The sequence below is a fragment of the Aotus nancymaae genome, unplaced genomic scaffold (genome assembly GCF_030222135.1).
Source record: "Aotus nancymaae isolate 86718 unplaced genomic scaffold, 86718_ANA_hifiasm-v0.15.2.pri h1tg000108l, whole genome shotgun sequence".
Lineage (NCBI taxonomy): Eukaryota > Metazoa > Chordata > Mammalia > Primates > Aotidae > Aotus > Aotus nancymaae.
This window is the reverse complement of record NW_026988523.1, coordinates 6,083,312-6,110,741: the sequence shown is the minus strand read 5'-3', so window position 1 is coordinate 6,110,741 and position 27,430 is coordinate 6,083,312. Positions and strand designations below refer to the sequence as shown.

General features: G+C 38.8%; 1 protein-coding gene across 1 annotated transcript in view; it reads left to right on the top strand.

Moving 5' to 3' along the window:
• Positions 1–27,430, top strand: part of TNFSF4 (TNF superfamily member 4) — a 233,432-nt gene that overhangs the window by 104,739 nt on the left and 101,263 nt on the right. The window contains exon 3 of the mRNA XM_012444514.3: positions 6,273–6,392. Within this exon, the coding sequence (XP_012299937.2) occupies positions 6,306–6,392 (87 nt within the window). The 5' untranslated portion in view covers positions 6,273–6,305. The remainder of the gene's footprint in view (positions 1–6,272; positions 6,393–27,430) is intronic.

Below are 27,430 nucleotides of genomic sequence, written 5' to 3'. Positions count from 1 at the left end.
TTCTTCTCAGCTCTCTCTCAGTGTGCTTGCTTTTGAGACCCAGGTCTTATTAGGATGCCGTATGTCAGCTCACAGTCCCAGCTAGGCTCCAAGCTGCTAGGCAGCACGAATAACTAAACATGTGAATGGGCTGTCCTTTGGTTAATTTCCTCCTAGTCTTTGATTCTTCCAGCTGAGCCCCCAGATATGGAAAAGGGATAAGCTGCTCTCACCATGTCTTGTCTGAGTAATTAACCAATAGACATCTTGACATAAAAAAAATCATTATTGTTGTTTTAAGTCACTTAAAGTGACTTTAAGTTTTGGAGTAGTTTTAGCAGCAATAGATAGCTAATACAGGTCAATATAAAAATCAATGCATTTTATAAAACAGAAACAAAATGAGTTTTTTAAAAAAAATGCTGTGTATCCATATAGAAAAAGAAAAATTATTATCTCCCACCATATACAAATAAGAATTCCAAGTAGATTATAAATCTACAAATGAAAGGCAAAAGAATAAATATTCTAGAAGACAAAATAGAATAATGTCTTCAAGACCTTGACATAGGGGAAAAGGTCTCAATAAAACACACACACACACTCATACACACACACACTCATACACACACACACACACAGAGTGGAATTGAGGGAGAGACAGGAAGAGAACAGTTAATAAACTTGACTACAGTCAAATTGAAAACTTCTGTTTATCAAAAGATGCCATTGTAAGAGTTAAAGGATAGTCACAGAGTAGGAGAAGATATTTGCAACACATATTGCTGACAAAGGGATTGTGTTTAGGATAAATAACTTGTATAATCAATAAGAAAAAGACAGACAACCCAATTCAACATGCAAGAGACTTGAACAAGGCACTTAACTAAAGAGGATATTCAAAGTCCAATAATGCTAAACAGGTGCTCAACCTCATTCATAATCAGGGACCTTTTGTTTTCTGTATTATCATCATTATCATGCATAATTTTGAGGGTTGTAAAAAACAAAAGAGATGATTTCTAAACGTTTATTTTGAAATAATTCACCCTTACAGAAGAATTGCAGGAACTCTCATATATATTTTGCTCAGATTAACCAAGTGTTACCATTTTGTCATATTCTGCATCCCTTTCCAGATCCAGACTCACTTGTGTGAGAGTGTGTGTGTGAGTGTGTGTGTGTGTATGTACCTATTTTTTTCTGAACCATTTGAGGGTTTTATATTAATATATCGTGTTCCTTTGTACCTAAATACTTTAAATACTTCAGTATTTTATAAGAACAAAAGAAATTCTTTAAATGACCACAGTATGGTCATTTAAACATTTATCAAGTTCAGAAAATTTATCACGGATTTGCCACTATTATCTGATATAGAGTTAATATTTCATTTTTTCCAATTGTCTTAATAGAAAAAGTTTTTCCCCAGTCCAGAATCCATTCCAGGATCGTGCACTGTATTTAGTTGATGTTTCTGTCATTTTCTTTAATCTGTAACAGTTCCTCAGCCTCTGTCACTCATGACATTGATACATTTGAAAAATATAAGCCAGTCGTTTTGTATATTATGTTTGAATTTGGGTTTGATTGCTATTTATTCATGATTAGATTTAGATTTCGCATTATTGGCCAGTATAGTACATTAGCAATATTTTGTTCTTCTCAATATATCAAACAGTATATAACTTAAAGGACTTGGCATTAAGTAGATTGTTACTTTTTTTATTGTGAGCAATTTCTCAGCATTTTTGGGAAAAAGTAGAGAATGAATTAAAATATTATAAAGCATTTTATGTGTGAATGTATTTATCTGAGTTTTATGATAAAACCTAAAACAGAAGTGAGGTTGCCTAAAACTGATCATTTCAAGAAGCAATTAATAAGTATTCTCAGATTCAATGAGGATGCTTCAAGAGAACTATTTGGAGAATTTTTTATGTATTCCCTGGAGTTGGAGGGGTGCAGGGACTTGTATCTGACTCACAGCTGCAAAGTCTAAAGATGAGAGTTGGTGGCCTGAGCTCTGCTGACTTGGGGCAGAGTTAGGGAAGTTGAAATCCACCATGATTTCTAGCATCTGGCATGACAAGGAAGCTTGAATTTCCCTTGAGCTTATGAGGCCCACAGGAGGGAGTCATATTGAGTTCTCTTGAATGGGACTCCACGAAAGAGGACTGAGCCCTGTCGATGGTTGGGCCACAAGAAACCAGTGGCTAACGGGAATGTGTAAGTGGCCATCTGGAGGAAGCATAGTGTATGTGAAAGGAAGTGTAGGCAAGAGGTCCTTAGTGATGGAGGTCATCTGTGAAAAAGCCACAAAACCACTTCCGGAAAGGAACAACTGACTTTTAGAATATCCTTTGCAGAGAGCATAACTACACTAGACTATAACTGTCCTGTGAAGTATTACCTTTACTTATCCATGCCTCTTCCCACCTATCTCACTTCTGTCCCTGAAGGGCCCCAGAGTATCTGCCAGGGAATGAGGGAGAAGGTGGAGTAAGAGCTAGAGATTAATATAATCACCCCCATCTTTTCTCGTTACAGGCTTCCAAGCCTGAAGTAGGTCAGAGCTCAGAGAAGGGAGAACTTTTAAAGTTGATGAGAATAGAATTTTAATTACTATACTTGATTAGAATTTTTAATACTTAGAAAAGGATGTCTAGATAAATTAAATGGAATCCTCCCAATTCTATGGCCTATGGAAATCTGAAAAATTCCTGTTACCAAATTTCATCGAGTCTAAGATACTATTAATTCTAAGATGCTTCATTATTTTAATATACCACTGAATAGAGGAAAAATCTCCCAATTATGATTATAAGATGCCACTGAGATTTGGATTTCAGAGATGAGATGTTAAAATGGAAAAATATGTTCATGTTGGAGTAGATTAACGTGTTTTGTTATCTGAGAGTAACTGGAAAAGCTATGAGATCCATGTAAGATTTCATCCGGGGAAGGGTGATGTGCTTTGTGGTGTGTCCCCACCCAAATCTAATCTTGAATTGTAATTCCAATGTGTTGAGGGAGGGACCTCTAATCCCCACATGTGGAAGGAGATGATTGGATCATGGGGGCAGTTTCCCCCATGCTATTCTTGTGATAGTGAGTTCTCACGAGATCTAATGGTTTTATGGATGTTTAACAGTTCCTCCTTCACATGCTCACATTCTCTCCTGCTGCCTTGTGAAGAAGGTGCCTGCTTTCCCTTCCACCATGATTGTAAGTTTCCTGAGGCCTCCCCAGCCATGTGAAACTGCAAGTCAATTAAACCTCCTTTGTTTATAAATTACCCAGTCTCTGGTAATATCTTTATAGCAGTGTGAAAACAGACTAACACAAAGGTAACTGAATTAATATAGAGGTTTTAAGTGGGGGAGGCAGTGGGGCTAAAAAGTAAAAGTGATTCCTGCTTGTTCTCTACATCATTCAACCGGTTCAAGAAACTGGTGGAATGATGTAATTTCCCAGTCTAATTTCAGGCAAACGACTATACATGAGACAAACCTGCCTTTCACAAATGCTTGAACAGAAAAGGGGATCCGGTGCTTAAAGGCTCAGCCTCTTCCACTTAAGCATGTTTCATCCTGCCCAGAAAGAGTTGAATACATTCCCTGAATATTATTTTAGGTCCTAGATTTTCTTGGTAGGAATTAAAACTTGGGATACATGGAAATACTGAAAAACACTTGGAGTGTTCTTATAATTTATGGGAAATAACAGGAAAGATTTTTTCTAAAATTGTGACTCATTTTGCAAATTGCAGATCTCATGCCCTTTTGGCATGTTTCATAACATAGGGAATTGTATAACTAAAATATCATCTAGTCTCCCTGCCACTTAGGTGTCTAGATAAATTAAATGGAATCCTCCCAATTCTATGGCCTATGGAAGTCTGAAAAATTCCTGTTCATTTTTGTGAATTCCTTGGGAATTACGTCTTATGGTCCCTCAGCCTCTGGCTCTTAAGTGCATCACTCTGGGTTTGAAACTAGACCCTGGTGGTGGTTTTAAAAATTGTCCAAAAATTCGTTGACACTTTTCTCTTCAAGAGATAGCACTTAATTCCTCTCCCCTTGACTGTGAGATGGACCAAATGACTTACTTCTGACGAAAAGAATAGGGTGGAAATGACAATGTGTGGCTTCTGAGACTGGGCTATGAGGCATGTGGCTTCCTCTTTGTCCCCTCTCCTAGATTGCTTGCTCTGAGGGAAGCTGGCTTCCATGCCATGAGGACACTTAAGCAGTCCTATGGAGAGAGAGGTCCATAAAGTGAGGGATTGAGGCCTCCAGCCAACAGCCTCGTAATTAAGCCAGCTTGGAAGTGGAGGTTGGTTTCTTTGGCAATTTTTTGAGAGTAAGTAACATTTTAGAAGGAGGGGCCAGAGTTTGTATTTGTGCTTCTATCGGCAGTGATTATATTAAGGCCCAGAATAATTTTGCCTTAACAATGTTGAACACCTAAAGGACTTTTTCTCACGAGCAGTTGGTTCTCCTTATCCTGGATTTTCCCCTTTCTAAACCATTCTCTTTAGCCAGTGAGATTTTCCTATGCCATTGATCTATCCCCCTGTTAAGAAGTGCATCCATGCCCAGCCCAGTCTGTTTGCCTTCAGGATAAAATCCGAATTCTTCTACCTTGTTTATAAGAACTCAGCGCTGCCATGATGCGAGATTGTGGTCACTTCTCTGGCCGTGGGATATTTATTTTGAATATCGTGCAATAAAGGTCTTATTTTTCACAATTTCTATAGAAACAAAAGATGCCAAAACCTTTACTTAGAGACTTTTTGTTCTAGAAATGAATCCTTATTTTATGTCAATTTTTTTTACATACACAGAATTAGTGGACCAAGTGCCCAGAGCTTCTGAGAAAGAAAGAAATTACTGTTTTCACAACTTTATAGCAGAAATAATGAAAACAGTGTGGGCAGTTAAAACTGGACAAGAGAATAAAAAGATATTGTTGAAGCAATATATCTTTCTTCTGAAAATGCTGTTACATTAAATTCTTAAAGAATAAAAATAAATATGATATATTCACTGTGTAGCCATTGAAAAGAAAAATTATATATTATTGACCTGGAATTTTGTCTATCATGTAGAGTAAAAAAAAAAAAATGGTTAGAGAACAGTATTAGGAAATAATCACATTTAGAATAATCACATAATCATATGTAGAGAATAAGATAACATTCAGTTATATATTCATACACAAATAGTGTAGAAGGCTCTATATCAAGTTGTTAATGATGATTATCTCTGGTGATGGGTTTATGAGAGGAGTTTGTGGGATGGTTTTTACTTTATTCACTTCTGAATTTTAAAAAATGTATAAAAACATCTTTTATAATTTAAAAAGATAGTTCCATTTTATAAAGATCAAGGATCACATAAACTGGGTGATAGAGCAGGAGCACCCTCATCTTGGACAAATGCCGCCACTTTAAATCCCAGCTCCCTTTCCAGCCTCATGCATTTCAAGGAAATCACTTACCTTCTAACTACAAGGAGCCGGAAAGAGCAGGCAGGAAAACTCAGATAAGACACCTCGGGCATAGAGGGAGGTGGGAGGAAAGTCTCTTGGGTAACTGCCAAACTTCACCCTCATACAATGAGCCCCACTAAAACAGTGAGCCTTAATAAGCACATTCCTTTCCCTTCAGGTGCACTAAGATAGTAAAGCTAAAAGCAGACTTGGCGGATAAGCCTGCAGCTACAGAAAAATGTGTGAGAACAAACACACACTCTCCCTCCCAGATAATCACAACAAAGAAGCAGTCCAAGCCTCTGATGAACTCTCCCACCCTAAATCCTTAAAAACTCTTAGTTTGTAAGAGAGGGTTCCTCTGATCTAACTTGGCCAGAAAACACCTCTCAGGTTTGTTTTCTCTAAAATAGACCTGTCTTGACTGTCAAGCCTCCTTTCATGTTTCTTTCCTCTTTCTTTAATTCTTACACTAGGAATCCTATGTTAATATCTATACCTCTGTTGTCATAAAGACTCTTATTTAAATCCTCTTGGAATGATGAATGGTTTGATGTCAGGGTTTAATCGCATCTTAAAACTGTTTTCCAAAGGTGTCTTTGGGTAACTTCATCAGTGGCTAAAATAGTACTTGTTATTAAATTCTTCGTCTTAGCCAATCCTCATGTTATTCCATAAGATGTTCCTCTGGATCTCAGTTAAAAATGGAAAAAAAGAAAGAATTGATGACTTTCTTTGTTTAAAAATGATTATGTGATTATTAGTTTCATTTTCATAGTATGTTTATCTTTTTTTAGATATCTTGCCCTTGATCGTTTCTTGGAAGTCACATGATAAAAACAAAGAGGATGGGATTGGAAGTTGGAGGAACTGACATCATACCCTGTTATCTTCACATACCAGTAGTCTACCTGCAGGTCAGTCATTACCTTAAACTGTCTGAACTTTGGTTTTCTCATCTATAAAGTAAGAACGACAGTGTCTGAGAGGATCATAGGAGATGAAGTGAGAGTGTGATGAAAAATAACATCTTGCACATATGTTGGTTTACCCTTCTCTTTCTCCTGCCCTCTTTCTTTCTCCTCCTTGCTTCTTAGGGATGTCAGAACTCTCTACAATCAGTATTTTCTGTAAAACAAAAAAAGAAAATAACTCATTTCCTTCTGTACTTTAGAGAGTCACTTTTGTAAGACTCATTTGGACAAATGCATTTCAAAGGGTGTTTTAAAGAATAGGGTCTTACACTAATGCTAGCTATATTTGTGCTTTGCCATATGTCAGCCCTATGAATCCATTTGTCCTAGTGGATATCATCCTTCTTATTTTATAGAGAAGGATATGGTTTGAGAGGACCTGAACAGGGTCTCATAGGACTAGAAACCAGGCTTCCAGACTACTAAAGACCATTTAAAATGTTTATCTATCTTCTGTAAATTAAATGACCTCAATTCTTTGAGCTTTTTTCCCCCATAAATTCCACATATCAAAATAACTGACAAAGAAAAGCAAATGAATTGTTTAATTGTTTGTGTATGGAATTTTGCTATTAAAGTTGGATTGATTTATGTGAGCACCGACTGTGTATAGCCAGGCACTGTGTAGGGAATACATTGATAAATGAGAAGACATGATTCCTGCTTTTATGGAATGTATGTTCTGTAGGGTAGGGGTGGGGTGTGTGGGTGGTAGCAGAAAATAAGTTAGCAAACAAATAAATGAACGAGATAGTTGTAGGTGGTGATAAGCATTTCTGGATCAAATGAAGCATAGTTATATGAAGGAGTGACAGTGGGTGGTGTTGGATGAAGAGGTGTGTCCTAGACTGAGTAATCAGAAAAGGGCTTTGGGAGGAGATGACCTGTGGTGTTCAACAGATATTTACTGAATGAATGAATGAATGAATGAGCCATTCACGCAAAGATTTGGAGCAATGGGAGAGAGAGTGTTTCGGAAATGCTTTTGCTATAATGGTTAACATTAGCAGCTGCTTTTGATTTGCTCTTACGTGCCAGGCACTATGCTTAATTATTTCCATTTACCTAAAAGTTGAATCTTCACAACAACCAAAAGAATTAACTAATTAGAATAACTCGATTTTTTTAGATAAGTGTTGTAATGACATTTGTGGTTAAAAAAAAAAAAAAGGAACTTCATATTTAAAAATCTTTAATGTTCTTATTACTCCTTTAAATCTCAAGCACTTAAAGAACAATATTTGGTTATAAAAAAGGTGGTGTTCTGTCTCATTCACCTAATTTTCTATCAAAATAGATTTGTTAAAGTTCTGTATAAAAATAATAGCTTCTTTATCTGTTCTGTTCATGTGTTATAATTAGATCATAGGAAGTCAGAATGGAAAGCAACCTTGAAATTCAGCTAGTCCAACAGTACTGTTTTATAAAGAGACTTAGGCATAAATAAATTAAATGAATCTTTTTTAAAAAAGTTGGATTTTTGTAGTAAGCATTTGGAATGAATAAAACTGTAAGAATGGCCATTATTTGCTAAACACATAAATTACATATTTCTGAAACAGTACATTTGTTCTTCTTAAGAACTACAATGACATTACAATTTCCATTTTCCTGATAAAGGCACCTTTAAGTAAACTCAAGATCACATTGACACTAAATGATAAACCAAGGATTTAAAGTCAGATATGCTCCTTCAATACACTTTGCTTTTACTTTCAAAATAAGATCAACCTCATAATAAAAATCCTTTGGAAATTAATCATAGCAGGTATAGTTTGGATTGAATGTTTATGCATTCTACAACACTGGACATTATGTTGATTTTGTTTATTTTAGGGGGTGAAGGTAGAGCACTCCACTTGAAAGAAAAAGGTAGAAAAAATTCCATTACTTGTGTTTCCATTAATACCTGTAGCATTGCAAATCCAATGACCAACAAAATCCAGTACCATTTGGGCAGTGAGATAGTGGCTCTCAACAACTTTGGAGAGAAACTTGCAGACTCTTGGGGAAATCCCTAACCTAAGAAAAATCCCTCCTCAACAGCAAAGTGTCCCAGGGACCTTTGAGATTCTACTAAGGGCTGATAAAGTAAAATGTCAATCCAAGTGGCAGATACTGTGTTTCATGTCTTCTCTGAATGACAGATTTCTGCCTTCTCTTCTCCTCTTCCTCATAGGAAGTTCCTGGCTGGAGAAACTCCCAATGTGAGTGGGCCAAAGAGGAAGGACTCTGGGGCTGCTTCTTCTTTCTTGGGGACTTTAAAGACCAACTTCTGCTTTTACCTTACGTCTATCTATCCATCCATCCATTCATCCATCTATCCACCCATCCATCCATCATCTATCGTCTATTTTGGGGAAGTAGGGAATTACAATAAGCAGTAATCAAATAATCAATATAGCCTAGGACTTATTGAGCCCATAAAAAAATCAGTAAAATATGCCTTTTAGAGATTGAGAGAAATTAGCCTAAAAGTAATTTTTTGGCAAAGTGAGCAGCTGACAATGAGTTTAAATGCCACTTAATCTTTAGTTGAGGAGCCCCTCAGCTTACCCCGACACTACAAGGAAACTGCTTATAGTTAATGCATGTCTTCTCACATTTCCTATTCCTTCTTATGTTCCCCCTCTCAACCTTACGTGTTGGGGGCATGGTGGAATTCTAATTTATATAGTTACCACATTCTGAGAAACAGATGAACTCTGCAATAATGATTACAAATTTAGATTGTTTCTGCAAAAATAACTTATTTTTGCATAAATAAATTTAGATTGTTTCTGCAAAAATAACTGTTATGCATTATCCCATATAAAGCCTTAATTCCAGGCTCATAAATCAAATAGTCAATACAAAAAGCACTTATGAGTTACCTCCTGTGGATCTTTTGCTAAAACACAATGCAATTTGGGAATTAACTATCCTAAACTAGTAGAAAAGTATTTCAAGGAGATTTGTTTGAATAACCTGTGGGAGAAGAAAGAAAGTAGGATTAGGCAGAAGGAAGAATTGAAATGCAAAACAGTCACAAATCCTCATGCAATCCTCAGATTCCCTGGGCGGGTTTAGATAGCCCCTCAGAATCCTACCACCTTGAGGCAAGGGAACTGGGTCTTTACCTGTCATCCACCAGTGATTGGATGCAGGTTGGCCCTGGGAGTGAGTCATCATCTTGGGCAAGGCACCTTTCATAAGCTGGGCAGTTTCCAGAGAATGATGCAGTTGAGAACGGTCAACTGCTGTCAATACTCTCAAAAGCTTGGGGGAAAAGGAGTGTGCCTCATTCTGGATGCAGATTGGACTTTGGGATTTATGGGCTATTGAATCTGGCACTGAGTGGCATACCACAGCATCCATTACAATGAAAAAATGTTGTTAAGTAAAGGACGTCGTAGTCCAACCATTTGTCAAGTGACTGGTATTTTTTATTTCAAATGTATAATTGGACAATGTTAGCAAACAGGTTATATCACTCATAGCTGTTAATTTAGAGGCATCATGTTAAGTAGTCAATGTTATACAGCTACTAAATTTCTATATGAATTATATTTTATATATCCTCTTTCATTTATCCAGTGTGAATTGCTTGAAGGAACTCTGAGACTCTTCTCTCTGAGTTAAAAGATCTGAGTCCTTACCAAAATCTGCCAGTTACCATAGGACGAGTCATTTTATTTCCTCATCTGTAAATTAGTGATGATGATATTTTGTCTGACTCTTCCACAGGGCTGTTGTGCATAATGACAAACAGAGTGACTGCACAGGCCCTTTGCTGCTGAAAAAGAGCTCAGAGAAGCTATAACTGTGGGAGTCCTAATCTGGCTAAAGAGTCTCAGTTAGGCCGGGCGCGGTGGCTCACGCCTGTAATCCCAGCACTTTGGGAGGCCGAGGCGGGTGGATCACGAGGTCAACAGATCGAGACCATCCTGGTCAACATGGTGAAACCCCGTCTCTACTAAAAATACAAAAAATTAGCTGGGCATGGTGGCGCGTGCCTGTAATCCCAGCTACTCAGGAGGCTGAGGCAGGAGAATTGCCTGAACCCAGGAGGCGGAGGTTGCGGTGAGCCGAGATCGCACCATTGCACTCCAGCCTGGGTAACAAGAGCAAAACTCCGTCTCAAAAAAAAAAAAAAAAAAAAGAGTCTCAGTTAGCATGAGGAGCCCCTGGAATCTGAGAGTAGTGCAGAGTGAAGTGCGGATGGTACACACAGAGGGAATGGGGCAGGAGACTGCAAAAAGAAGGGGTGAGGAAGGAAGGTAGAATTTTCCTCAGGTGCCGAAGACCATCTTTTCCTACTTCACCACTGCAGCTGAGGCCAGCTCTCCTAAAGCAAATTGAAAACAAAACAGAACAAAACAAAACACAAAATAGACAAGTCAGCTGACTGAATTACATATGTTAACTAAACCATTATGCATCTTAGAACATGTCTCTTTTTCCCATTCTCACCCTGTTTCCCGCATCGGGTAAACAGCAATCACATTACTGAGAGGAAAGAAAAAACCACTGTATTTGTTTAGTTCTGGGGGTTCTTGGCTATAATATAGGATCTGTCACCTCCTTAACACCACTTTGACTCAACCTTTTCATCTGAATGCAAGTGGGTGTTCATTTCTAAGTCTCTCTTTATTGCTCTCTCTTTTTGTTGTGGTCGTGGTTGCTTTGGTCTCATTTTTAATCTTTCTCGTGACAGTCCTCTCTCAGTCCCTGTCCTGAAAGTAAGTGATCAGACTTTAGGTTAGGGTAGAGTTAGCATGGACTTCCCCAGACTGTACCCACAGCATCGGAAATGTTTCCTTTGAATTTTCAGCTTTTTCAACATTGATGGTACAGCCTTGATTTTGGTTTAAAAAACTGGAGAAAAATGTCATGTGGTCAACTTCAGGGAGGCGTAGTTGAATGATTTCTAAGCAGAGGCATTTCCCAGTTGGTTGACCACATTGAAACCAGTTTTCCCTTCTACCCCAGAGGTTTTCTGTAGCATATTCTGCTCCCCTCCCCATATTCTTCCTTCCAACAATCCATCTATCCATCCTCTCATTCATTCATTAATTGATTCATCTATTTCCCGCTCTTCTGGTCAAGAAACCGGTGTGGGCGGCATTGCATGTTTCATGTTCTCTCCTGCAGCCTCCTCACACGGGCCAGATATGGATGAACTCCTCCTTCAATTCCTTACTCCTAGCACCTACTTTTTCCGGTTTGGCCTCCATCGCTCGAAGCTGATGAGTGGCCGAGATAATTTTAACAAAGCAGCAGTGCAGACTGGGGCCGGGTCTGCTTTGTGCTTTCTGTTACTTCAGGATTTATGGGCTGTTGAATCTGGCACTCAACCCTGGCTTTGCTAACAGCACATTTGTTTTATCCATAGAGCAAACACCACTGACTGTGAAACCTGACTTTACTTGGACTGTGACAAATCTGTTTTTCATACCAATGATCTTTTTACATGTGTTGCCAGATAACTTCTTTCTTCCTGTCCCCCAGGTTTCTTAAAGGAAACAAGGTCTAACATATCATTAGATGGTGTATAAATATAATGGAATAATTTTTCTCATGGAAGTCTGTCTTGTCTCCCTAAGGGTGGGCTGGCTGCCTTTTTCTGTACTCCAATGGCGCCATATACTCTTCCCTGTATTTTCTGTATCTTTCTCTCGTACTAGATACCATGAGGACAATAACTCTCTTGCTCATTATTGTATCTTCAGTCTGGAACACAGAAATGTCAGTGTATGTTTGTTCACTGATTAACTAAACTTTGGAATGTGTGGGCTTTCTTCCAGTTTCCTGAGAAGGAAGGGAAGTAGTAACATCTGCTTTTCTGGGAACCATCTATCTGGGACCCCGAGGCCTATTGAGAGGTTGTGCTGAGGATAAGTTGGATGTTGCGTTCTTATGTATAATTTTGCTTCTCCATTATGTCTGTCCACCCATACCATTTTCCTTTTCAGAACACGTTAGGCACAATCTTCTGCTATAGGGGAAGTGTGACTGGTGATGGCTAAAGATGATCAGAAGAAAAATAGCTGGAAGAAGCACGCCGTGTTTTTCCTGCCTACCCATGTCCACTAACACAGCAGGAAGTCTGTGCTTGGCAGTGTCTCTGGCTGTCAAGATCCTTTCCCAAGCCTGTATTCTTTCCTTCTGTCTCCCTACCCCCCACAATCCCTTTTGTAGCTTTCTCTCCTGCCGCTTAAAAAAGCCACCGCACCTTATATTACTTAGAGTAAATGACCACTTGTGTGTGGTGTAGGTGGCTTTTAAAGCTGATTTAGATTACTATGAAAACTCTGTAAATATATTTTTTGTGTTTAAGCTCTACCTCTTCAATATATTGTAAGCTCCTTGAAGGTATGGCTCACCCTCACACTCTTTTTTTTTTTTCTCTTTGACTCCAATATGTAGAATAGAATGCCTTCTATATATTAGGACTTTAATAAATACTTGTTGGGTAGAATTGAAATTCACATAATGAGACATCTCATTTACAATGGGTAGCTGCGCACAATGACATCACCCTTGGTTTCCAAGGGGTCAGGGTTTCTAACCAAGCACATTCTCTTCCTAACTCTTTGGGTAACCCATAGTTGTCTCAAAAATCACTTCCTCTGAGAAACCCTCTAGGATGACACAAATCTGGGCTAGGCACTCCTTCTATGTGGTTTCATAGCATCTTTTACTTCTCCATTTCATAGGGGTGTACTAGGGTTCTTTTTTTTTTTGAGGTGGAGTTTCGCTGTTGTTACCCAGACTCGAGTGCAATGGCGCGGTCTCGGCTCACCACAACCTCTGCCTCCTGGGTTCAAGCAATTCTCCTGCCTCAGCCTCCCGAGTAGCTGGGACTACAGGCGTGCACCACCATGCTCAGCTAATTTTTGTATTTTTAGTAGAGACAGGGTTTCACCTTGTTGACCAGGATGGTCTGGATCTCTTGACCTCGTGATCCACCCGCTTCGGCCTCCCAAAGTGCTGGGATTATAGGTGTGAGCCACCGCGCCCGGCCCTGTACCAGGGTTCTTAAAAACGTTCATGGAAAATGTGTATTATGAAAAAACTATGCTTCGGTTTCAATTTGTTTTTCACCCAGATAAACCTGTACTAACTTGCTATAACATGTCTGAACAGGAGTTAGTTTGAGATACTTAGAAGGATAAGATATCAGTTTGAAAAAAGACCCTATCAGAGCAATACAAATTCTGCTAAAATTGAAGCAAGAACGAACATCAAATTTATGGTGAAGCTTAAATCAGTGATGCTTTATGAAAAGTTTATGGGGACAATGCCCCAAATACATCAGCACTTTATAAATGGATAGCTCTTTTTAGGAAGGGACAAGATGACATTGAAGATGAAGCTCACAGTGACAGACCATCCACATCAATTTGCGAGGAAAAAATTCATCTTGTTTACATCAGTCCTTTTCAGGCCTGATGATTAACAGCAGAAATAATAACTAATGCCACAGACGTCTCAATTGGTTCTGCTTACACAACTTTGAGAAATTAAAGTTGAGCAAACTTTCCACTTGATGGACGCCAGTACTATTGTGTCTGGATTGCGAAGACAAGAGCAAGGGCTTTCAAAGGAAATTTTAAACAAGTGGGATCAAGATCCTGGGGCACTTCTTTGAATAATGGTTAATTCCTTTTTATTATAGAGTAGTATTTCATGGGATGGATACATACAATTTGCTTATCCATTTGTTTCATGATGAATTTAGGTTGTTTTCAGCTTTTAGCTATTATGAATAAAGCTGTTGTGAACATACATATTTTTGTGTGCAAATGTGTTTACATTTCTCTTGGGTAATTATTTAGATGTGGAATTTTGGGGTCATATGGTGAATGTATGTTTAACTTTATAAGAAATCGTCCAAGTATTTTCAAAAAGGGTTGCATCATTTTCAGCTTCCACCAGCAACATACGAGAATTGCTCATCAGTACTTGTCATTGTCAGTTTTTAAAATCTTAGCCATTCTAGTGGGTGTGTAGTGGTATTTGACTGTGGTTTTGTTGCAGTTTTCTGTTGACTAATTATGTTGAGCATCTTTTCATGTATTCATCAGAGATTTGTATAATTTTTGTGATGTGACTATTCAAATATTTTGCCCATTAAAATTGGGTTGATTGTCTTCTCAGTATTTAGTTGTTAAGAGTTTAAAAATATGTATTCTGAATGAAAGTTTTTTCAGTCATATATACTGCAAATATTTTTCTGCCTGTCTGTGACTTTTCTCCTAGTCCACCCTCTGTATTCACAGGTTCCACATTTGTGGATTTTTCTTTTCAAAGTCCAACTTTGGGTTTCACTGATTTTTCTCTATTGTCTCTTTTCTGTATTATTCACACACACACACACACACACACACACACACACACACATATATATATAGGCCCTTTATAGTTTGGGCTTAATCTGTCCTTTTTAATTTTTTTGGGTTTGTTTGCTTTTTACTGTTTAAAAACTTTTATTTTAGGTTCGGGGGAACACATGCAGGTTTGTTACATAAATATATTATATGTTGCTGAGGTTTGGGGTATGAATGATCCCATCACTCAGGCAGTGAGGATAGTACTTGATCGTTTTTGAATCCTCATCTACTTCTCACCCTCCCCATTCTAGTAGTTCCCAGTGTCTATTGTTCCTATCTCTGTGTCTGATTGTACTCAGTGTTTAACTCCTACTTATAAGTGAGAAAATTCAGTATTTGGTTTTCTGTTCCTGCACTAGTTTACTTAGGATAATAGCCTCTGGCTGCATCCATGTTGCTGCAAAGAATATGCTTTTGTTATTTCTTATGCCTGTGTAGTATTCTATTTGTATGTATACCACATTTTCTTTATTCAGTCTACTGTTGATGGGCATTTAGGTTTATTCTATCTATCTGCTGTGATGAATAGTGCCATGAAGAACATAGGAGTGTATGTGTGTTGCTGGTAGAATAATTTGTTTTTCTTTGAGTATATACCCAGTAATGAGATTGCTAGGTTGAATGGCAGTTCTGTTTTTAGTTCTTTGAGAAATCTTCAAATTGCTTTCCACAGTGGCTGAACTAATTTACATTCCCACCAGCAGTGTATAAACATTCCCTTTTTTCCACAACCTTATCAACATCTGACTTTTTAGTAACTGCTATTCTGACTGGTGAGAGATGGTATCTCATTGTGGTTCTGATTTGCATTTCTCTGATAATTAGTGAAATTGAGCATTTTAAAATATATTTGTTGGTTGCATGTGTGTCTTTTTTGAGAAGTGTCTGTTCATGTCCTTTACCCATTTTTTAATGGGGTTATTTGTTTTTTTTTTTGCTTGATGCAGTAAGTTCCTTATAGATTATGAATATTGACCTTTGTCAGATGCATAGTTTGTAGATACTTTCTCCCATTCTGTAGGTTGCCTGTTGACTCTACTGATAGTTTGTTTTGCTGTGCAGAAGCTCTTTAGTTTAATTAGGTCTCGTGTCAAATTTTATTTTTATCGTAATTGCTTTTGGGGACTTAGTCATAAGTTCTTTCCCAAGATAAGTGTCCAGAATAATATTTCCTAGATTTTCTTTTAGGATTTTTAGAGTTTTAGGTCTTACATTTAACTCTCTAATTTATCTTGAGTTGATTTTTGTATAAGGTGAAAGTAGGGGTCCAGTTTCAATCTTCTGCATATGGCTAGCCAGTAATCCCAGAACCATTCATTGAATAGAGAGTCCTTTCCTCATTGTTTTTTTTTTTTTTTTGTCAGCTTTGTTGATGATGAGATGGTTGTAGGAGTGCAGCTTTATTTCTAAGTTTTCTATTCAATACCATTGGTCTGTGGGATCTGTTTTTGTATAAATACCAATACTATTCTATTTTGGTTATTGGACAGCTTATGAACTCAGATCTGGACCAAGCAGACCTAATAGACATCTACAGAACTCTCCACCCCATATCTACAGAATATACATTCTTCTCAGCACCACACGATCAAGTAGGCTTCATCCCAGGGATGCAAGGCCAGTTCAACATATGCAAGTCTACAAATGTAATCCACCACATAAACAAAATCAAAGACAAAAACCACATGATTATATCAATAGATGCAGAGAAGGCCTTCAACAAAACTCAACAGCTCTTTATGCTAAAAACTCTCAATTAACTAGGTATCAACGGAACGTATCTCAAAATAATGAAAGCTATTTACAACAAACCCACAGCCAATATCATACTGAATGGGCAAAAACTGGAAGCATTCCCTTTGAAATGTGGCAGTAGACAAGGATGCCCTCTCTCACCACTCCTATTCAATATAATATTGGAAATTCTAGCCAGAGCAATCAGGCAAGAAAAAGAAATAAAGGGTATTCAGTTAGGAAAGGAGGAAGTCAAATTGTCTCTATTTGCAAATGACATGATTGTATATTTAGAAGACTCTATTATCTCAGTCCAAAATCTCCTTAAACTGATAAGCAAGTTCAGCAAAGTCTCAGGATACAAAATCAATGTGCAAAAATCACAACATTCCTATACACCAGTAACAGACTAACAGAGAGACAAATCAAGAGTAAACTCCCATTCACAATTGCTACAAAGAGAATAAAATAAATAGGAATACAACCAAGAAAGAATGTAAATAACCTCTTCAAGGAGAACTACAAACCACTGCTCAAGAAAATGAGAGGACACAAACAGATGAAAAAACATTCCATGCTCATGGTTAGGAAGAATCAATATCATGAAAATGGCCATACTGCCCTAAGTAATTTATAGATTCAATGCTATCCCCATCAAGCTACCAATGACCCTCTTCACAGAACTGGAAAAAACCACCTTAAACTTCATATGGAACCAAAAGAGAGCCCACATAGCCAAGACAATCCTAAGCAAAAAGAGCAAAGCTGGAGGCATCACGCTTCCTGACTTCAAACTATACTACAGGGGTACTGTAATCAAAAGAGCATAGTACCAAAACAGAGATACAGATATTGGTACGAAAACAGAGATATAGGCCAATGGAACAGAACAGAGGCCTCAGAGGAAATGCCACAGATATACAACCATCTGATCTTTGCCAAACCTGACAAAAACAAGTAATGGGGAAAGGATTCCCTGTTTAATAAATGGTGTTGGGAAAACTGGCTAGCCATGTGCAGAAAGCAGAAACTGGACCCCTTCCTGACAACTTACACTAAAATTAACTCTAGGTGGATTAAAGATTTAAACATAAGACCTAACACCATAAAAACCCTAGAAGAAAACCTACACAAAACCATTCAGGACATAGGCATAGGCAAGGACTTCATGACTAAAACACCAAAAGCATCAGCAATAAAAGCCAAAATAGACAAATGGGATCTAATTAAACTTCGGAGCCTCTATACAGCAAAAGAAACAATCATTAGAGTGAACTGGCAAACAACAGAATGGGAAAAAATTTTTGCAATCTACTCATCTGGCGAAGGGCTAATATCCAGAATCGACAAAGGGCTAATATCCAGAATCTACAAGGAACTAAAACAGATTTACAAGAAAAAAACAAACAAACCCATTCAAAAGTGGGCAAAGGACATGAACAAACACTTTTCAAAAGAAGACTTATATGAGGCCAACAAACATATGAAAAAATGTTCATGATCACTGATCATTAGAGAAATGCAAATCAAAACCTCATTGAGATGCCATCTCACACCAGTTAGAATGGTGATCATTAAAAAATCTGGAGACAACAGATGCTGGAGAGAATGTGGAGAAATAGGAACACTTTTACACTGTTGGTGGGAGTGTAAATTAGTTCAGCCATTGTGGAAGACAGCGTGGAATTCCTCAAGGACCTAGAAATAGAAATTCCATTTGACCCAGAAATCCCATTACTTGGTATATACCCAAAGGATTATAAATCTTTCTATTATAAAGACACATGCACATGTATGTTCATTGTGGCACTGTTTAGAATAGCAAAGACCTGCAACCAACCCGAGTGCCCATTGATGATAGACTGGACAAAGAAAATGTGGCCCATATACACCATGGAATACTATGCAGCCATAAAAAACAATGAGTTTGTATCCTTTGCAGGGACATGAATGAATCTGGAAACCATCATTCTCAGCAAACTGACACAAGAACAGAGAATCAAACACTGCATGTTCTCACTCATAGGCAGGTGTTGAACGATGAGAACACATGGACACAAGGAGGGGAGCATCACACACTGGGGTCTGTTGTGGGGGCTAGGGGAGGGACAGTCGGGGGTGGGGATGTTCGACAGGGATAGCATGGGGAGAAATGCCAGATATAGGTGATGGGGGATGGAGGCAGCAAACCACCTTGCTGTGTTTTTACCTATTGGAGAATCCTGCATGATCTGCACATGTACCCCAGAACCTGAAGTACAATTAAAAAAAAAAAAAGGAAGTTCCAAGATGGCTGGTTAGGTGTAGCTCAGGATTGCAGCTCCTAGTGAAAGTGCAGAGGGTGAGTGGACGTCACATTTCCAGATGGATTTTTATTGCCCACAGACCAGGAGATTCCCAGGCGGAGGAGCCCCATGGGTCACCAGGGTGGCTGTTTTGGCCGGCGCGGCTGTTTCGCCTGCTCCCCGGCACAGTGGCTCCCAGTGCAGAGTAAATGGGACTGTGTTCCCACTTAGCCAGCAAGGGGAGCTGAAACAGGGAGCCAGGCCAGGAGATTCCCGGGCAAAAAAGTGCCACGAATCTCAGAGCCACGGTTTCAGCCAGCGCAGTGGGTCGCCACATGGGAAATCACACAGATCCCAGCGTCTATTCAACAGGCGACCAGGACACCTGGGAGAGAGCAGACCATTCAATGAAAAAACAAAAGGCTCTGAGGCAGGGAGCCAGGTGATCAGGCCCGTCTGGTCCCACCCCCACAAAATCAAAAACAAAAACAAAAAAACAGCAATTGGAAACGTTCTGGGTTGAGAGTTTCACAGCAAGCACAGCTGAACCCGGGATGGTCCAGCTCTGTGGGGGAGGGGTGTCCGCCATTACTGAGGCACTCCACCATTACGGAGCCAGTCCACCATTCCTGAGGCAGCCTGCCGTTGCTGAGGCAACCCACGATTGCCGAGGCAACCTGCCATTACAGAGAGAGTCCATCATTACAGAGGTGGGCCACCATCGCCGAAGCAGTTCTAACTACACCCACATAAACAGGACTGCAGGGACATTCACATGGCAGCTGGGTGGAGCCCACAGCAGCTCAGTGAAGCCTCTGCAGGCTGAGAGTGACTAGCCTGCCTCCTTGTGGGCAGGGCAGTCCTTAGGAAAAAAGAAAAAGGCAGCAGCACCACGGAAACTCATAAAGCCCTAACTCCCTAGGACACAGCACCTGGGGGAAAAAAAAAGGGTTTATGAGTTCTGCTGCCGTAGACTTAAATTTACCGGCCCAGCAGCTCTGAATGAACAACGGGGCTCACAGCTCAGCACCCGAGCTAATATAAAGGACAGACTGTTTCCTCAAGCAGCTCCCTGACCCCCGTATATCCAGAGTCACCTGATAAAGGAGAGCTCAGACTGACATTTGGCAGGTATCCTTCTGGGACAAAGCAGAAGAAGAAACTTGTAGCAATCTTTACTGTTCGGCAGCTGCTGCAAGTGATCCCCAGGCAAGCAGGGCCTGGAGTGGACCTCAGCAGTCCTACAGCAGAGAGACCAGACAGTTAAAAGGAAAACTAAGAAAGAGAAAGAACTCCATCAACAACAAACGGAACGTCCACTCAGAGACCCAATCAGAAAGTCAACAACTACAAAGCTGACAGGTGGATAAATCCACAAAGATGGGAAGAAACCAGCGCAAAAAGGATGAAAACACCCGAAACCAGAACACCTCTCCTCCTACAAGGGATCACAACTCCTCATGAGCAAGGGAACAAGACTGGATGGAGAATGAGTGTGATGAAATGACAGAATCAGCCTTCAGAAAGTGGGTAATAAGAAACTTCCGTGAGCTGAAAGAACATGTTCTAACCCAATGCAAAGAAACTAAGAACGTTGAAAAAAGATTTGACGAAATGCTAACGAGAATGGACAACTTAGAGAGGAATATAAGTGAATTGATGGAGCTGAAAAACACAACACGAGAACTTCACGAAGCATGCACAAGTTTCAACAGCCAAATTGACCAAGCAGAAGAAAGGATATCAGAGGTCGAAGATCAACTCAATGAAATAAAATGAGAAGGCAAGATTAGAGAAAACAGGGTAAAAAGGAACGAAAAAAGTCAACAAGAAATATGGGACTATGTGAAAAGACCTAATCTATGTTTGATAGGTGTACCTGAATGTGACGAAGAGAATGAATCCAAGCTGGAAATACTCTTCAGGATGTTATCCAGGAAAACTTCCCCAACCTAGCAAGGCAGGCCAATATTCAAGTTCAGGAAATACAGAGAACACCACAAAGATATTCCCCAAGAAGAGAAACCCCAAGGCACATAATCATCAGATTCACCAGGGTTGAAATGAAGGAGAAAATGCTAAGGGCAGCCAGAGAGAAAGGTCAGGTTACCCACAAAGGGAAACCCATCAGACTCACAGCAAATCTCTCAGCAGAAACTCTACAAGCCAGAAGAGAGTGAGGGCCGATATTTAACATCCTTAAAGAAAAGAACTTTCAATCCAGAATTTCATATCCAGTCAAACTAAGCTTCATAAGTGAAGGAAAAATAAAATCCTCTGTGAACAAGCAAGTACTCAGAGATTTCATCACCACCAGACCTGCTTTACAAGAGCTTCTGAAAGAGGCACTAGAAATAGAAAGGAACAACCAGTACCAGCCACTCTAAAAACATACCAAATGGTAAAGAGCATCAACACAATGAAGAATCTGCATCAACCAATGGGCAGAACAGCCGGCTAGCATCAAAATGGCAGGATCAAATTCACACATAACAATATTAACCCTAAATGTAAATGGACTAAATGCCCCAATCAAAAGACACAGACTGGCAAATTGGATAAAAAGCCAAAACCCATCAGTGTGCTGTATCCAGGAAACCCATCTCACATGCAAGGATACACAAAGGCTCAAAATAAAGAGATGGAGGAAGATTTACCAAGCAAATGGAGAGCAAAGAAAAGCAGGAGTTGCAATTCTCATCTCTGATAAAACGGACTTTAAAGCAACAAAGATCAAAAGAGACAAAGAAGGACATTACATAATGGTAAAAGGATCAATGCAACAAGAAGAGCTAACGATCCTAAATATATATGCACCTAATACAGAAGCACCCAGATACATAAGGCAAGTTCTTAATGACTTACAAAGAGACTTAGACTCCCACACAATAATAGTGGGAGACTTCAACACACCATTGTCAATATTAGACAGATCAACGAATTAACAAGGATATCCAGGACTTGAACTCAGACCTGGAACAAGCAAACCTAATAGACATTTACAGAACTCTCCAGCCCAAATCCACAGAATATACATTCTTCTCAACACCACATCACACCTACTCTAAAATTGACCACATAATTGGAAGTAAATCACTCCTCAGCAAATGCAAAAGAACGGAAACCATAACAAACAGTCTCTCAGACTACAGTGCAATCAAGTTAGAACTCAGAATTCAGAAACCAACTCAGAACTGCACAGCTTCATGGAAACTGAACAACTTTCTCTTGAATGTTGACTGGATAAACAATGAAATGAAGGCAGAAATAAAGATGTTCTTCGAAACCAACGAGAATGAAGACACCACATACCAGAATCTCTGGGACACATTTAAAGCAGTCTCTAGAGGAAAATATATAGCAATAAGTGCCCACATCAGAAGCAAGGAGAGATCGAAAATTGACACCCTATTGTCAAAATTGAAAGAGCTAGAGGAGCAAGATCAAAAAAACTCAAAACCTAGCAGAAGACAAGAATAACTAAGATCAGAGCAGAACTGAAGGAGATAGAAACACGAAAAACCCTTCAAAAAAATCAATAAATCCAGGAGCTGGTTTTTTGAAAAGATCAACAAAATAGACAGACCACTAGCCAGATTAATAAAAAAGAAAAGAGAGAATAACCAAATAGATGCAATAAAAAATGATAAAGGGGATATCACCACAGATTCCACAGAAATTCAAACCATCATCAGAGATTATTACAAACAACTCTATGCACATAAACTAGAAAACCTGGAAGAAATGGATAAATTCCTGGACAGTTGCCTCCTCCCAAGCCTAAACCAGGAAGAAGTCGAAACCCTGAATAGACCAATAACAAGGTCTGAAGTTGAGGCAGCAATTAAGAGCCTAACACCCAAAAAAAGCCCAGGTCCAGATGGGTTCATAGCCGAATTCTACCAGACATACAAAGAGGAACTGGTACCATTCCTTCTGAAACTATTCCAAATAATCCAAAAAGAGGGAATTCTTCCCAAATCATTTTATGAGACCAACATCATCCTGATACCAAAACCTGGCAGAGACTCAACAAGAAAAGAAAACTACAGGCCAATATCCATGATGCACATAGATGCAAAAATCTTCAATAAAATACTGGCAAGCCGATTACAACAGCACATCAAAAAGCTTATCCACCATGATCAAGTAGGATTCATCCCGGGGATGCAAGGGTGGTTCAACATACGCAAGTCTATAAATGTAATTCACCACATAAACGGAACCAAAGACAAAAACCACATGATTATCTCAATTGATGCAGAGAAGGCCTTGACAAAATTCAACAGTCCTTTATGCTAAAAACTCTCAATAAACTAGGTATCGACGGAACGTATCTCAAAATAATAAAAGCTATTTATGACAAACCGACAGCCAATATCATACTGAATGGGCAAAAACTGGAAGCATTCCCTTTGAAATCTGGCACTAGACAAGGATGCCCTCTCTCACTACTCCTATTCAATATAGTACTGGAAGTTCTAGCCAGAGCAATCAGGCAAGAAAAAGAAATAAAGGGTATTCAATTAGGAAAGGAGGAAGTCAAATTGTCTCTATTTGCAGATGACATGATTGTATATCTAGAAGACCCCATCGTCTCAGCCCAAAATCTCCTGAAACTGATAAGCAACTTCAGCAAAGTCTCAGGATACAAAATCAATGTGCAAAAATCACAAGCATTCCTATACACCTATAACAGACTTAAAGAGAGCCAAATCAAGAATGAACTGCCATTTGCAATTGCTACAAAGAGAATAAAATACCTAGGAATACAACTAACAAGGAACGTAAAGGACCTCTTCAAGGAGAACTACAAACTACTGCTCAACGAAATAAGAGAGGACACAAACAGATGGAGAAACATTCCATGTTCATGGTTAGGAAGAATCAATATCGTGAAAATGGCCATACTGCCCAAAGTAATTTACAGATTCAACGCCATCCCCATCAAACTACCAATGACCTTCTTCACAGAACTGGAAAAAACCACCTTAAACTTCATATGGAACCAAAAGAGAGCCTGCATAGCCAAGTCAACTCTAAGCAAAAAGAACAAAGCAGGAGGCATCACACTACTGAACATCAAACTATACTACAAGGCTACAGTAATCAAAACAGCATGGTACTGGTACCAAAACAGAGATATAGACCAATGGAACAGAACAGAGGCCTCGGAGGCAGCACAACATATCTACAACCATCTGATCTTTGACAAACCTGATAAAAACAAGCAATGGGGAAAGGATTCCCTGTTTAATAAGTGGTGTTAGGAAAACTGGCTAGCCATGTGCAGAAAGCAGAAACTGGACCCCTTCCTGACAACTTACACGAAAATTAACTCCAGATGGATTAAAGACTTAAACATAAGACGTAACACCATAAAAACCCTAGAAGAAAACCTAGGCAAAACCATTCAGGACATAGGCGTAGGCAAGGACTTCATGACCAAAACACCAAAAGCATTGGCAACAAAAGCCAAAATAGACAAATGGGACCTAATCAAACTCCACAGCTTCTGCACATCAAAAGAAACAGTCATTAGAGTGAATCGGCAACCAACAGAATGGGAAAAACTTTTTGCAGCCTACCCATCTGACAAAGGGCTGATATCCAGAATTTACAACGAACTAAAACAGACTTACAAGAAAAAAAACAAACAAGCCCATTCAAAAGTGGGCGAAGGATATGAACAGATACTTTACAAAAGAAGACATACATGAGGCCAACAAACATATGAAAAAATGCTCATCATCACTGGTCATTAGAAAAAATGCAAATCAAAACTACATTGAGATACCATCTCACGCCAGTTAGAATGGCGATCATTAAAAAATCTGGAGACAACAGATGCTGGAGAGGATGTGGAGAAATAGGAACACTTTTACACTGTTGGTGGGAGTGTAAATTAGTTCACCCATTGTGGAAGACAGTGTGGCGATTCCTGAAGGACCTAGAAATAGAAATTCCATTTGACCCAGCAATCCCATTACTGGGTATATATCCAAAGGATTATAAATCGTTCTACTATAAGGACACATGCACACGAATGTTCATTGCAGCACAGTTTACAATAGCAAAGACCTGGAACCAACCCAAATGCCCATCGATGATAGACTGGACAGGGAAAATGTGGCACATATACACCATGGAATATTATGCAGCCATCAAAAACGATGAGTTTGCGTCCTTTGTAGGGACATGGATGAACCTGGAAACCATCATTCTCAGCAAACTGACACAAGAACAGAAAATCAAACACCGCATGTTTTCACTCATAGATGGGTGTTGAACAATGGGAACACATGGACACAGGGAGGGGAGCACTATACACTGGGTTCTGTCGGGGGGTAGTAGGGGGGACAGCGGGGGTGGAGAGTTGGGGAGAGATAGCATGGGGAGAAATACCACATATAGGTGAAGGGGAGGAAGGCAGCAAATCACACTGCCACGTATGCACCTATGCAACAATCTTGCATTTTTTTCACATGTACCCCAAAACCTAAAATGCAATTAAAAAAAAAAGAGCAGCAACCTCTGTTCTTTTATTGTTTTCTTTTTCATGATAGACCTATCTTCATCCCTTTCCTTTAAGTCTATGGGTGTTACATGTGAGGTGGATCTCTTGAAGACAGTAGACAGTTGTTGGGTCTTGCTTCCTTATCCAACTTTCCACTTTACGCCTTTTCAGTGAGGCGTTTAGCCCATTTACATTCAAGGTTAATATTGATATGTGAGAATTTGATCCTGTCATCATGTTGTTAGATGGTTGTTATGTAGACTTGATTGTGTAGTTGCTATATAGTGTCATAGTGCTGTACTTATGTGTTTTTTTGTGGTGGCAAATATCTTCATGATGTTTTTGTTTTAAGGTAGTTTGATTATAATGTGTCTTGTCAGGTTTTCTGTATTTTTATTCTGCTTATGGTTCATTAAGATTCTTAGTTCTGTAGGCTTATAATTTTCATAATGTTTGGAAAGTGTGGAACCATTATTTCTTCAAATTTTTTTCATCCTCAAATATCTCTCTTCTTCTTCTCGAACTCCCAATTACACTTCTTTTGGATTTCTTGATGTTGCCCTATGGCTCACCAAAGTTTTGTTCATTTTTTTCCATATTTGTACTTAGGTTTGGGTGGTTTCTATTGCATATCTTAAACCTCACTGATGTATTCTTCTGCAGTTTCTTATTTGCTGTTAATGCCATTCACTAAATTTTTCAATTCAGGTACACCGCATTTTTCATTTGTTGAATTCCCGTTAATTTAAAAAATATTCTATTTGTAGTCTTATTGTGTTCATGTGTTCATTTACACACTTGAACTTATTGTTTGTTAACTTATTTTACCATTAGTGTCATTTCCTGGCTGATTTTACTGACTTTTCTCCCCTTCTGGCTATGAATCTTCCCTGCTATTTGCATGTCTAGTAATTTTAGAAAGTAATTTTTATTATGTGTTGGACATCTGAATGTCTGCATTTGGTTATCTTTTTAAGAGTGTTGGAAAAATTCTCGGAAGCAGTTAAAGTACTTGTGGATTAGTTGATTCATTTTAAAATTGTTTTTAAACTTTGGGAAAATTTAAGGTAGCCTTCATCAACTGAAAAATTCCCCACCCTCCCCCTGACCCCTTACTTACGTGAGCTCCACACGTTTTGCATTTCTATATAAATTTTCATTTGAGAACTCTCCTGTAATTTTTGGCCTCAAATTTTGCCATCTACGTTGGACTCAAGGAGTCCACTCTGCATATTTTTAGAGGTTTAGAGCCTTTTCTATGCATAGTTTCCTTTTCTCTAACACTGTGCCTTGAAAATCCTAATCAGTTTGACCTCCCTGTTCCCCTCAACTCACCAGAGCTTCTTTCTGTCTCTTAAACTCAGTGAGACAATTGGCCTCTGCGTAGGCTGTCTTCCTCTGCACTGTAGTCTGGAAATTCCTCCAGGTGGAAATCAAGAGTAGGCATAGGCGTCTCTTGGTTTATTTTCTTTCTCTTAAAGATCCCATTTATGTGCTATGTACAATTTCTTAAAACTAGTTTTATATATTTTCTATTTTTACAAAGAAGAAGGAGAAGTATGGCTTCAGGTATTCCATCATGTCACATGGCAGCCCTGATTGGTAGTATTTTTACTATTTTCTAGTTTTACACATTTTGAAAGTTCTATTATGATTTATTTTAACCCATGAATTATTCACAATTGTGTTTTAAAATTTTCAAAAGATTTGAGAGTTTTAGTTTTTTGTATTTATTTTGAACTTAATTTTATTGTACCCTGTGAATGTATTCTAATATAACAACAAATAACTGAAATTTGTTGGATTTGACTCCTTGCTATCTTACAGACATTTCATGTGTATAGGAAAGAAAAGGTTCTTTTAAAAAATTCTTGGAAACTGTTTATATGTTCATTAAATCAATCATATTGTTTTATATCTTTTGTTTGGTTGGGTATTTATTTATTTTTGAGATGGGGTCTGGCTGTGTCGCCCAGGCTGGAATGCAGTGGCACCATCTTGGCTCACTACAACCTCTGCCTCCCAGGCTCAAGCAATCCTCCCACTTCCACCTCCCAAGTAACTGGGACT